The sequence below is a fragment of the Hemicordylus capensis genome, chromosome 14 (assembly GCF_027244095.1).
Source record: "Hemicordylus capensis ecotype Gifberg chromosome 14, rHemCap1.1.pri, whole genome shotgun sequence".
NCBI classification, from domain to species: Eukaryota; Metazoa; Chordata; class Lepidosauria; order Squamata; family Cordylidae; genus Hemicordylus; species Hemicordylus capensis.
In genome coordinates, this window is record NC_069670.1 from 16,471,013 (window position 1) to 16,482,281 (window position 11,269).

An 11,269-nucleotide genomic window follows, 5' to 3' on the forward strand; every position below is an offset into this window, starting at 1 on the left:
GGTGCCCCGTATTTCCAGGGGGGGCAGTTTTTTACCAAGGGAACAGCCTGAAGGGAATTGCTGTCAAAGTCCCCTCCGTGGCTAAACTTTCAAAAATAAAAATCAAAAACTCACAGACTGCTTGGCAGGGGGCGGGGTTGGGTGTGGACTATGCAGGGAGCCCTGCCTTTCACCCCTGGATCTGTATTCAAAGAGTGCACTTAGTCCAGGTGCCTGGGAAAGGCCAGGGTGCTTCTGAGTACGTACAGAGTGCTTTCCCCACTGCACTAGTCTTACATGTCTAAGATGGTTGAGTGGGCGTAGAGGGTGGTTTCCAGGTCAGAGAACACGCGCGGGGTGGAGCCCTCCTGCCATTTTCTGTTTTAGATATAAGTGCTGAAGGAAGCCATGGGGTCCCCCGGCCATCTTCCCCACAAGGTGGTGGCACACGGAACCCAAGAGTCCTGGCTCTTCCCCTCGCCCCCTGCCCCACTTATCCACGAGTTCATGCCAGAGCTGAAGGGCAGATGGGATTTATTCCTTCCTGGCAGAAACTCCAAAAAATATTGCATTTTTGACCGTCTCAGTGGCCATGATTAAGAGCAGATCATTCCGTTCCCAGTCAAGTTCTCAGAGCATTAGGGCACTGCCAAGTCCGAGGCCTGTGTGACGGCACGGCAGGGGCAGAGGCGCTCTTACCCCTGGACTTTGGGGCCAAAATCCAGAGCCTCCACACCCCCTGCCCCCCCCATCCTCTTCCGTCTGTCCTGGGCGGTGTGGTTTGTGCCCTCAAGAACCTACGTGTTAAAAAATGATGCTTAACTTTCCAATGGTCTTGAGGTCCAGCCAGAGTCAAAAATCACCTTGGTGCTCCTCTGCCATGGGGTTGCTGCTAGCCCTGGAATAACTCTGCCCTGATTTTTGCCCAGGATTGCAGGAGGATCAGAGGCTCCGGGCCTGAAAACTCTGCCCCCGCCTGTCAATTTAGAGGCATATGGTCTGGCTTTGGACCTAGGAAAATGGCTCCAAAAAATGGCAGTGTGTTCGCTGCGGCGGGGGCAAGCTGTCCCAGAGAGAGGTCCCGGCAATGCGAAGTCCTGCTGCAATGGACCCTACACCTCTGGCTCCAACCCCTAAAGCCCTTCCACTCTCCTTTGTTGGCCTTTAACGTCAGGCGGCAGCAGAAGCTCGGACTCCGCCAACCAGCCCTTTCCCCACTGCTGCAAATGGCTCGGTTGTTTTCTACCCCTCTTGTTCCTGCCCTCCTCCTCTTCAGTCGTAAAAATCATCTGGCGCATACTCCGGTTCATCGTCTTGGCTTGTCCCCACGGGGCCAGCCCAGAGGTCTGTGGAGGAAGGAAGGAAGACAGACAGACAGACAGACTCATAGCCACAGTGGTTACTCAATACAAGTTGACAATGCTGTACTTTGCATCCAGGATGGGGCCATATCTCAGTGGTAGAGCATCTAGGTCCCAAGTTCAATCCCTGGCAGCATCTCCAGGTAGGCCTAGGAAAGACCCCTGCCTGAAACCTCGGCGAGCTGCTGCCGGTCAGTGTCTGTAGACAATAGTCTGCTAGATGGACTTAGGTCTGACTCAAAAGAAAGCTTCATATATAGATAGAGATAGAGATATATTTGGGGGGGGGGTTGAGGCCTTTGGACAGTGGTAGAGCATCTGCTTGGCATGAAGAAGGTCTCAAGTTCAGTCCCCTGCTGGCAGCATCTCCAGGTAGGGCTGGGAGAGACTCCTCCTTGAAATCTTGGAGAAGCTGCTGCCAGTCAGTGCAGACAATCCTGAGCTAGATGGATCAAGGGTCTGACTCAGTAGAAGGCAGCTTCCTGTGTAACCTTAGAGAATGGGGCCATAGGTCAGTGGTTAAAGCCCTTGCATTGCAAGCAGGAAAAGCCCCTGCCTGGAATCCTGGATCGCGGCTACCAGTCAGTGGAGGCCATACTGAGCTCGGAGGACGAACGGGACGGACATGTTAGAAAGCTTCTTACGTTTGGCACATCAGAGAGCCTCCCATCCACTTGTAAAACCAGGCTTTCAAAGGGCAACTGAAATCCATTTGTGGCAGATTGTGCTTAGGGGAAACGTGTCTGAAGGCACCCTAGGGCAGGCAGGACTCCTGGGTTCTCTCCATGCCCCTGGATGGCAAGTGGGGTGCATACACCAAGAGCTTCAACTTTGGTTCACCCTTCTTGTGTCCAGCAGAGGCTTACCCCTGCTAACTGGGCAAAGAGGCACCTTTTTAATGTGGTGGTTCTGTTTAGCGGGGGGGAGCAACTGGCCCTATCCATCCCCAGCACAGCATCCCTCCAGTGGCTGTTGCTGGTGCCTATCTTGTTTGTTTGTGTTTGTTTGTTTGTTTGTTTGTTTGTTTGTTTTCTATACCGCCCTTCGAAAAATGGCTCAGGGAGGTTTTCACAGAGAAATAATAAATAAATAAGATGGATCCCTGTCCCCAAAGGGCTCACAATCTAAAAAGAAAGAGGGATGCTGTGCTGGGGCTGGATAGGGCCAGTTGCTCTCCCCCTGTTAAAAAAAGGAGAATCACCACCTTAAAAGGTGCCTCTTTGCCAAGTTAGCAGGGGAGATCTTCCTTTTTAGACTGCGAGCCCTTTGGGGACAGGGATCCATCTGATGTATTTATTATTTCCCTATGTAAACCACTGTGGAACCTTTTGTTGAAAAGCAGGATATAAATATTTGTTGTTGTTGCTGTTGTTACTCACCTGGGAAGCTTCGGACCACCGCTTGGCTCTTCAGATCCCTGGAGAGAAGGAACAGCGGGCTGTGAAACTGAGGATCCAAATGCAGACCTTCCCGCCAGGCACAGACCCCAGAACCTCCTAAGGATCCCAGAGACAAAATGCCTCTCAATCCCAGTTGCAGGGGAGCATCAGCAGGAGAGAGGGTGGGGGCGGGCCCTCCCCAATTGCCTGTGGGCTTCTCAGGGGCATCTGGTGGGCCACGGGGTGAAACAGGATGCTGGCCTAGATGGGCCTTCTTGGGCCTGATCCAGCAGGGCTGGGTCAGGGGAATCAAGATCCAGGGGAAAGGACAGGGCCCATAAGAACCCAGCGGCTTTATATGAGCCAGACCCTCAGCCCACTGAGTTCAGCATTGTCCACAGGGGAATGCCTGCAGAGGGTTCCAAGTTCAATCCCTGGCAGCATCTCCAGGTAGGGCTGAGAAAGACGTCTGCCTGAAACCTCGGAAAGCTGCTGCTGCCAGTCAGTGTGGATGATACCGCTGATGGCAGCTTCCTATGCTAACGGGGCTAATTCCCAACGAATACACAGAACTGCCGTGTCAAGAAGGAAGCTATGAGCCAGTAGGTGGCACCATGTTAATGTGCTATCCGTGGTATTTGCAGATTGTGGATGTAGCAGTTTCCCACCCAGTGAGTCTCAGATGACAAGGAAAGGGATGGAAATTCATCAAACGGATGGATAATCTTCCTTATCAAGAATGGCATAAATGGAGGCTTTTCGCCTAGGAAAAGCCATCCATCTAGAAGAGGACAAGATAAAAGCTTATAAAGTCAGGCGTGAGGCAGAGAGGGTAAATCATTCAGCCACTTTTGCGAGGCAAGAACTGGGAGACATCCGATGTGACTGACTGGCAGGAGATTTAAGGCGAACGTAAAATAAGTACTTGTTTATGATGCATCATCATCATCGGTCTGTGGAACTTACTGCCACTAGGTGGCCACTAGTACCATGGCCTTTGAGAAAGAATTTAGGGGTGGGGAATATTAGAAACACTGAGGAAAACAGATGGTGATATTTTTCTCTCTTTGTTTCCTTCCAAGTTAAAATACGGGGGCAGGGCAGATTGGGAAACGCTGCTCTTTAAATTGTTTGTTTGTTTGTTTAATACATTTCTATACCGCCCAAAATGCAAGTTCTCTGGGCGGTTTACAAAACAATAAAAACAGCCAATAAAAGATTAAAACATTTCAACAATTAAAATTAAAAAGTTGAAACTATTAAAACACAATTCAAACAATTCAAACAGTATCTAATTAAAAGCCTGGATGAACAAATGCGTCTTGACTACCCTTTTAAAAGTTGTAAGAGTTATAAATATAAGAGTTGTAAATAAAAGAAGTTGTAAATATAATCTAGCCTTATTGGTCACCCACCGACCCGACAGTCACAGCAGGTGGAGTAATCAGGGCTGCACACTTCCAGCCCTCCAGCTGGTTTTGGACTACAACTCCCATCATCCCCAGTCAATAGTCAGAGATGATGGGCGCTGTAGTCCAAGATCTGCAGGAGGGCCAAAGACTCCCCTGCTGTCTTAAATAGGCCCTGCTAATTTCTGTGGGATTGTGTGTCCCTTGTATGTTAAGATGGTCTGTGGAAGAGAATATAAATATCTACCTTGATTCTGGTTTATTGGAGTGAGGAGTTAAGGCGGCTTCGATGTCCATATCAGCTTCACAATCCTCTTCCTCCTCCTCCTCCTCTTCTTCTTCCTCCTCTTCTCCTCCACAAACAGGTTCTGCACACAGATAGGATATTTATGACAAGGACGACTTTGACACCATTTGATATGAGGACGTCCCCCTATTCAGGCACTGAATTCTCTTTTGCCGTTTTTCTGGAAGAATTTTCTGGGCAAAATTTAAACCGCTGGGTTTGAGACTCATCACCGCCCAAGGAGGATTGCTGGTTTTGTAGAAGTGAGCACGAATTGTCCCCTTTGCTAAGCAGATTCTACTTTGGTTTGCATTTGAGTGGGAGACTACATGGAGCACTCCAAGGCACTCCCCTTAGAGGATGGGGCCAGTAACCTTGGAGAAGCCGCTGCCAGTCAGTGTAGATAGTACAGAGCTAGATGGACCAAAGGCCTGACTCAGCGTAAGGCAGCTTCCTCTGCTCCTGTGCTCCTAATTCTCTTTCCAGTGGAAGGAACTCGAGGAGGGCCAAGAAAGCATATTTTTGCCAAGCGGCTAGATCAGGCTCAAGGGACAAGACGTACACGCCAGTGGGGCAGGGGGCGAGCTGGACTTCGAATGGAATCCTCAAATGTCAGAATGGGAAGGGACCTCGGAGGTTCTCTAGACCAACCCGCTGCTCAGTGCTACGACACCCCTAACAGGCGGCCAGCCGGCTTCTCTTTCGAAACCCCCCAGCCCAGAAGAGCCTGCCTTGGCACAAAGCAGACTGCCCCGCTGCCCCACACAGCTCCTGTCGTCAGAAAACGCTTCCTAATGTCTAGCCCAAATCTGCTCCCTTGCCATTTCAACCCCTTGGTTCTAGTCCTGCCCTCGGGGGGGGGGGCAGACGTCTGCACTTACCGGCCTGGGTCTGTTTTGCTGCCAGGAGGCTCTCTTGCCTTAGACTGGAGGTCTGGGGGCTCCCACTGCCACCCCTCAAAAAGAAGAAGAAGAGGGAGAGTGGGGAACTATTCCCTGAAGGAAAGAAGGTTCTAACCCCACCATAACAGAGCGGGTAGAGGAGAGGGAACTTACTGCTCAGTGGCGCCGTGGGCCCTCCTGGGTCCCAAACAGACCTGCACGGAGGAGTCGGGACTGGTGCTAGCTGCATCTCCTTCCTGGTTCTCTAAGCCCTTCTTCTTGTTGTTGTCGTCGTCGTCACCACCGCCTCCATTTGGGTCTCCGTCCTCCGCCCCACCTGGCTGTTCTCCCTCATTTTCACGAGTTCCTCCCCACTGCTGCCCCTCAGGCTCCAGGCCTTCCTTCTCCTCTTCTGCACGGCCTCCCTCCTCTGCCCCTGCCCCTGCCCCAGAGTTCACCTCCTCTCCTTCCACGTCACCCCCTTCCCAACTCTCCTGGCTGCTGCACTCCAAGCTGTCTTGCACATCCTCCCCATCCACAATCTTGCCTGCTTCGGCCATATTTTCCCCATCCTCCTCCCTGCTTTGCCCCAATCCCAGGCCCTCATCCCCTTCTCCCAGCCCCATTTCTCCAGGTCCATTTTGCCATGGTGGATGCCCCACAGCAGTTTCCTCCGGTCCCAGATCGGGATTCCCCACTCCTCTCTCCCCCTCCTCCTCCTCTTCCTCCTCCCCACCACCCCCTTTCCCCATCCGTTCCTCCTTTTCTATGGGTTCTCCATCATCCTGTTCTTCCCCGGAAGCTGTTCTCTCCTGCCCCATAACCGCCCTAGACCTCTGAATGAATGGAATCGCCTCCTCTTTCAACAGCACAGGGAATCTAGAAAGAGAAAAATCATATCCTGGGTTTAAGGGCAATATGGAGCCCGTATCCCTTCCTAGAAAGGGAAGCCGGTATCAAAGAGATCAGTGTAGTCAGGTTCAAGAGTGTCCCGCCCCAACATAGAACTGGGGGTTGGGGGGAAACTGGAGCTTGAGGAGGGAGTCATCAGGCATAATGTAGAAAACGGGCTAGTACCTCTCCCAGGACATCTCGGCACATTCCTCATTTAGTATCACAGCATCCCCGTGCTTCGCCTTCATCCCTGGTTGCCTTGGCAACGCCTTTGAGGTCCTTTCAGCCACCCAGTGCCTGGAATTCACCTCGGCTGCGGTATCTCCCAAACCCATCTGAGGTGGCCCCAGCCGGCCCTGTGAAACTGCCCAGAGGGGAAAATACGTTGGAATGTGTACACGTCATAGGCTGCTGCTTCATACAGAGTCTGGCCATCGGTCCATCTAGGGCAGTATCGTCTACTCTGGCTGGCAGCAGCTCTCCAGGGCTTCAGACAGGATGTCTCCCCCCCAACCCTACCTGGAGATGCTGCCAGGGAGTGACTGAACCTGGGATATTCCGCATGCAAAGCAGATGCTACAGCCCGATCCACAAGGCCAATGGCTGGCAAGAACACCTGAGGCCCATTCTCAGTGTCAGAGAGTTGGCCCCCAGAGAGCCCGCGAAACAGTCATAAAGCCGAGACGGCTCCTGAGCAGGCGCAGAGTGCCACGTGGAAGGGTTTTTCCTGAGCATGGCTTGGGTATTTTCAAGTCCTAACGACAGGTGACATGACCGTCCGTACCTGACGCATCTCCCCAAAGCAGCCCAGGGAGCATCGTTGCTTGTGAGCTGGGGGCCAGGATGCCGCCAGCCCTCCTCGCCAACATGCAGGGTTGCAACTCCTCTCCCAAGCGTCTGGTGCCGAGAAGGGGGCTCCCGGCGGCTGCCCCTCTGAACCCCTCCCCGGCGATGGGGTCGCCGGCTGAGGGGGTTTCATCAAGTCCGCAGGAGGTGCCGAACCTCAGCCATCCTTCAGCACAGCCTCTCTGCCCCGTGTAGGCCTCACCGGAGCCTGCCCAAAGTTGGGGAGACGTAGGCAGGCATCCCTCTTGACCAGGAGCGGACCAGGCCTCCTCATCCTCCTGGGGTCGCCATAGAAACCCTGGAGAAAGCCAGACCTGGCCGCCATGTTTTCTGGACAGGAGGGGATGCATCTGCTGCCCAAACCCCAACCCAGCCTGGGTGGGCGCTGGTTTTAAAGGCGAAAACGGCCACCATTCTCGTGGGCACTCGCTTCGGAGAGGAGGCTGCCGCTTCGGGGGCTTGCCAGGGTCCCCGCCCTAAATGCAAAGAACAAGAGGCAGGTGTACGAAAGCCAGGAGTGAAAATATTCGGAGTCATCGGACCGTCGGAAGCTGCTTTCAGCCAAGTCAGACCAGTGGTCCATCTAGCCCAGTCTTGTCGACAGCAGGCCCTGCTCAACTTTGGACCACCACCCCCCAGCTGTTTTTGGACTACAACTCCCATAATCTCCAGCCACAGCGGCCAATAGCCAGGGATTATGGGAGCTGTAGGCCAACATCTGCAGGAGCGCCGAAGTTGAACAGGCCTGATCTACAGTGACGGGCAGGGGCTCTCCAAAGTTGCAGGCAGAAGTCCTTCCCAGCAATCCCTGGAAATGGCAGGGAGTGAACCTGGGACCTTGTGCGTGCGGGCATGCAGATGCTCTTCCACTGAGCGACGGCCCCATCCCCTAAGGGGAATATCTTACAATACTCACATGCAGTCCCTGACCCTTGCTAACTGAGCAAAGAGGCACCTTTGAAAAGTAGTGATTTTTTTTTATTTAGCAGGGGGAGAGCAACCGGCCCTATCCAACCCCAGCACAGCATCAATGGCTGTTGCTGGTGTCTTCCATGTGTTGCATTTTAGATTGTGAGCTCCTTGGGGACCGTGAAGCAACAGAAACTGAAACTTTATTTCAGTACGTGACCAGAAAGGAAGCAACTTTATTGTTTATTTTTCTATGTAAACAGCTTTGACTTTTGTTGAAAAACAGTGTGTGTGTGTGTGTGTGTGTGTGTGTGTGTGTGTGTGTGTGTACACATATATATACACACACATATATACATACACACACATATTTGTAGTCGTAATCGTAGTCCCCATCCAAATGCAAACCAAGGCAGACCCTGCTTAGCAAAGGGGACAATTCATTTTCACACACACATGCACACACACCTGCCGAAATCCCGATTTGCTTTGTCCCTTATGTTTGTCAACACACTGACATAAAGCCAAGTGTAGTGCAAACAAAAACAAAACACTGACATGTCCTGACACATGGATGGCAAAACCAGAATCTTGAAGGTTTGGGTAAAGGAAAGCAACTGAGAGAGTTTCTTTTTATGCAGTAAACAACAGCGGGATTAGGCCCTTGTGGACCTGGACCCCATGAAGAAGCTGCAACACCTTTTCCTCTCAGGGTCCCGATCCAAATCACTGTCCTTCTCCTGCAATTTGCTCCAGGGAAAGCAGCTCTCCTTGGGACCAGGTAAAATAGCAACCAAGGTGGGAAAGGCCCAGATCGGAATAGTGGGGGTGCAGGAGATTAAAGACACCCTTCCCCTACACCACATCGGGGACACACTTCCCCTATGGCACCGATCCAACTACGATGTCCTGGAAACACATATACACATGCTAGCCTCAATCAGGTCTTTAAAGTAAGGTCCAGTTTGAAACTCAGGGCTAAATTTCAGACTTGACTCCAACCCTTAGTAAGTAGAACAGAAATGGCTCTGACAGCAATTTGGGAGTGGGCGTTGGGATCCAATTTGGATTCTTTTATCTTTGTCCTGTGAGTTGTTTTTATTTTGTTAAAGGGTTTTGTTTGTGTTTTTCAATATCGTAATTCGGATTGGGTACACCACCTAGGGAATTGTATATCAGGTGGTGTATAAATATGATGGTTGGATGGGGGGAGGGTGTGGGGACTGGCAAGGAGATGCCGGTTTAGTTTCTGCAGAAGACACACAGAGCACTGATTCCAGTTTTCGGACTATTTAAACAACTTACCTGCCGCATACCAGCACTTTGTTGCCTTTGTGGGTCTCTCCTCAGATGCTCAAGGAATTCTTCATAGTCCCTCTGAGATAAAAGGCAACTTTGGATCAGGTGGCGATCCAGTTTCTCCCACCCCCAATTTATTCACCATGATTCCTCTATATAATTCTTGGGATGTGGGACCTAGGAAAGTGCCTCTCTTAGACGTCCCGTCTTTCAAATCAATCAAGAGCACCGTCTGTTCCATCTTTAAGTTTGGGCTGCCACACTTCTCACCAACCACCAACCCCCGGCCTAACAGAGCTCCTGCACTTTAAACAGTTGCTCAACAAGCAGAAATCCAACAGGCCACCCATCACTGCATCACCATGCCAGGGAAAGGGCACCTGTTGAATTGCTGCCTGTCGAGGCTTTAAAAACACGGGAGCAGGATAGAGAATGCGGCAACTCGGCCCTCGCTTGTGGACATTTTGCCTGTGGGCCTAGCTTCCGGCAACCCCCTTCCCAGCCCTCGGGTGTCTCACCTTCCTCCTCCTCAGAGCATCTGTCTTGGCAGACAAACCAGCCAGCTGGGCTTCCAGTCTGGAAACGTCCCACAGAAGTTGCTGGTTGCGGGTCCAGGCTCTGCTTTCGCGTATGCATAGCTCAGTCCAAGCTCTGCACAGTTCAGCCACCTGGGCCTTGGGGCTGACGAGAGGAAGAGAAGCAACTCTGGTGCTCAGCAGGAAGCCACAGAGGTGGCCCGAGCGATTGGGGCTATTGTGGATGAGGCAACCAGACACTACCTTGCCCATCGCCCCTGGTGGGGGTCAGCCCCAGAGTTCCCTTTAACAGGAATTCCCAGTTGTTGCGTACTACAACTCCCATAATCCCCAGCCAAAGGCCATTGCAGCCAGTCAGCTCCCTTTCAGAACCAACCCTTGCAAATTTTGAAAGGGGTATGGTGGATGGGGAGGCAGAGAGGTTGCCAGCAGCTTCCTCGTCACTCCTCATGCTTGGCAAGGGTCAGTTTGGTCCTAAAGAGCTGCCCCCATAGCAGCAACAGGGAGCATTTTGCCACCCTGCTGCTGCTCCAACAATCTGCCACCTGAGGACACCCCCTCACCTGGCCTCATGAAAGGGCCACTTCTGGAAACATGGGTCTCTAGAGCAGGGGCAGTGTTCCCTGTAACAGGAACTCCCAGATATTGTTGACTGCAACTCCCATAATCCTCAGCCAAAGGCCATTGCAGCTGAGGATGCTGGGAGTTGTAGTCAACACCAGCTGAGAATCCCCGTTACAGGGAACACCATTGGGGGGTGGTTAGTGAAATAGGCTTGTGGGAGAAAGCCTCTATTTTACCCGCACAACTTAGTAAAGAAAGCAAATAGAAGTTTCGGGAGGGAAATAACATACACACCCCCAACACACATACACCAATAGACACCCTCACACAAATAAAAAGCTGGAATACGTTAATGTTGCAAATCATTCCCTACAACTTCCTTGAACTCTAGCAAAGGGGGTTTCCATCTGTGTGGCTTTCAGAGCTAAAATATAAGCCTGTGGGCTCTATGCTATTGTGGGGGCAAAGACCTTAAAGTTGACAATGCTCTGCAAAGAGTTTGCTGGTTTCATGTTGTTGTTGTTGTTGTTGTTTTTAAGGGCAGTGGAAATAAAGGAGGCAGCCAGTATACGGTCTGATGCTAAACGGAAACTAGATCGCATCAGGAGTCGATTGTGGCCAGTAGGTTTCGTGACAGCAAACACTCTGGGAGTTTATCTGGGATAGAGGCCGGCTGGGGAACACGTTGTTTTGTTTTAATGGGACGGTGAGGAGGCAGTGAGGAGGGCAGTGAGGAGGCAGCAGGGTGATCGACCTGTGCGGGATATTTAGAGGGCAGATCCTACCTTCGTCTGCTCTTAGACGTTGGATCCAGTTTGGGATTGCAGGCCTCCGCCCCACGGCTGTCAAGCCCCATTCCCCATCCTGGTGGGGAAAGGCTTCCAGACGGTTCAGCCAAGGTCGCGTTCCCCTACCTTGGGCTTCTA

The 11,269-nt window shown here is 51.9% G+C and overlaps 1 protein-coding gene across 3 annotated transcripts; it reads right to left on the bottom strand.

Moving 5' to 3' along the window:
• Window positions 1-496: 496 nt before the first annotated feature.
• Window positions 497-11,186, bottom strand: LOC128337525 (uncharacterized). Of its 3 annotated transcripts, XM_053278615.1 has the most exons (9): window positions 11,129-11,186; window positions 9,762-9,924; window positions 9,250-9,321; window positions 6,373-6,553; window positions 5,470-6,174; window positions 5,296-5,369; window positions 4,376-4,496; window positions 2,720-2,757; window positions 497-1,325 (listed from the first exon to the last, which is right to left on the bottom strand). In XM_053278615.1, exons 4-9 carry the CDS (start codon window positions 6,522-6,524, stop codon window positions 1,252-1,254), a joined length of 1,164 nt encoding a protein of 387 aa, XP_053134590.1. In that variant the 5' UTR covers window positions 6,525-6,553; window positions 9,250-9,321; window positions 9,762-9,924; window positions 11,129-11,186; the 3' UTR covers window positions 497-1,251. The 3 variants fall into 3 exon arrangements, with proteins under 3 accessions (XP_053134590.1, XP_053134589.1, XP_053134591.1); XM_053278614.1 differs by lacking the exons at window positions 9,250-9,321; window positions 9,762-9,924; window positions 11,129-11,186 and adding an exon at window positions 6,974-7,067; XM_053278616.1 differs by lacking the exons at window positions 497-1,325; window positions 2,720-2,757; window positions 5,296-5,369; ... (1 more) ...; window positions 9,762-9,924; window positions 11,129-11,186 and adding an exon at window positions 6,974-7,067 and having other exon boundaries at window positions 4,375-4,496.
• Between the last annotated feature and the right edge of the window lie 83 nt (window positions 11,187-11,269).

Excerpts from the sequence above, each read along its gene's own strand:
- LOC128337525 (XM_053278614.1), bottom strand. The coding sequence starts at position 7,058 with ATGTTGGCGAGGAGGGCTGGCGGCATCCTGGCCCCCAGCTCACAAGCA. Across the intron at positions 2,758-4,375 it reads TCCAATAAACCAGAATCAAG|GGATCTGAAGAGCCAAGCGG; the intron begins GTAGATATTTAT and ends CCTTCTCTCCAG. Across the intron at positions 1,326-2,719 it reads GGTGGTCCGAAGCTTCCCAG|ACCTCTGGGCTGGCCCCGTG; the intron begins GTGAGTAACAAC and ends CTTCCTCCACAG.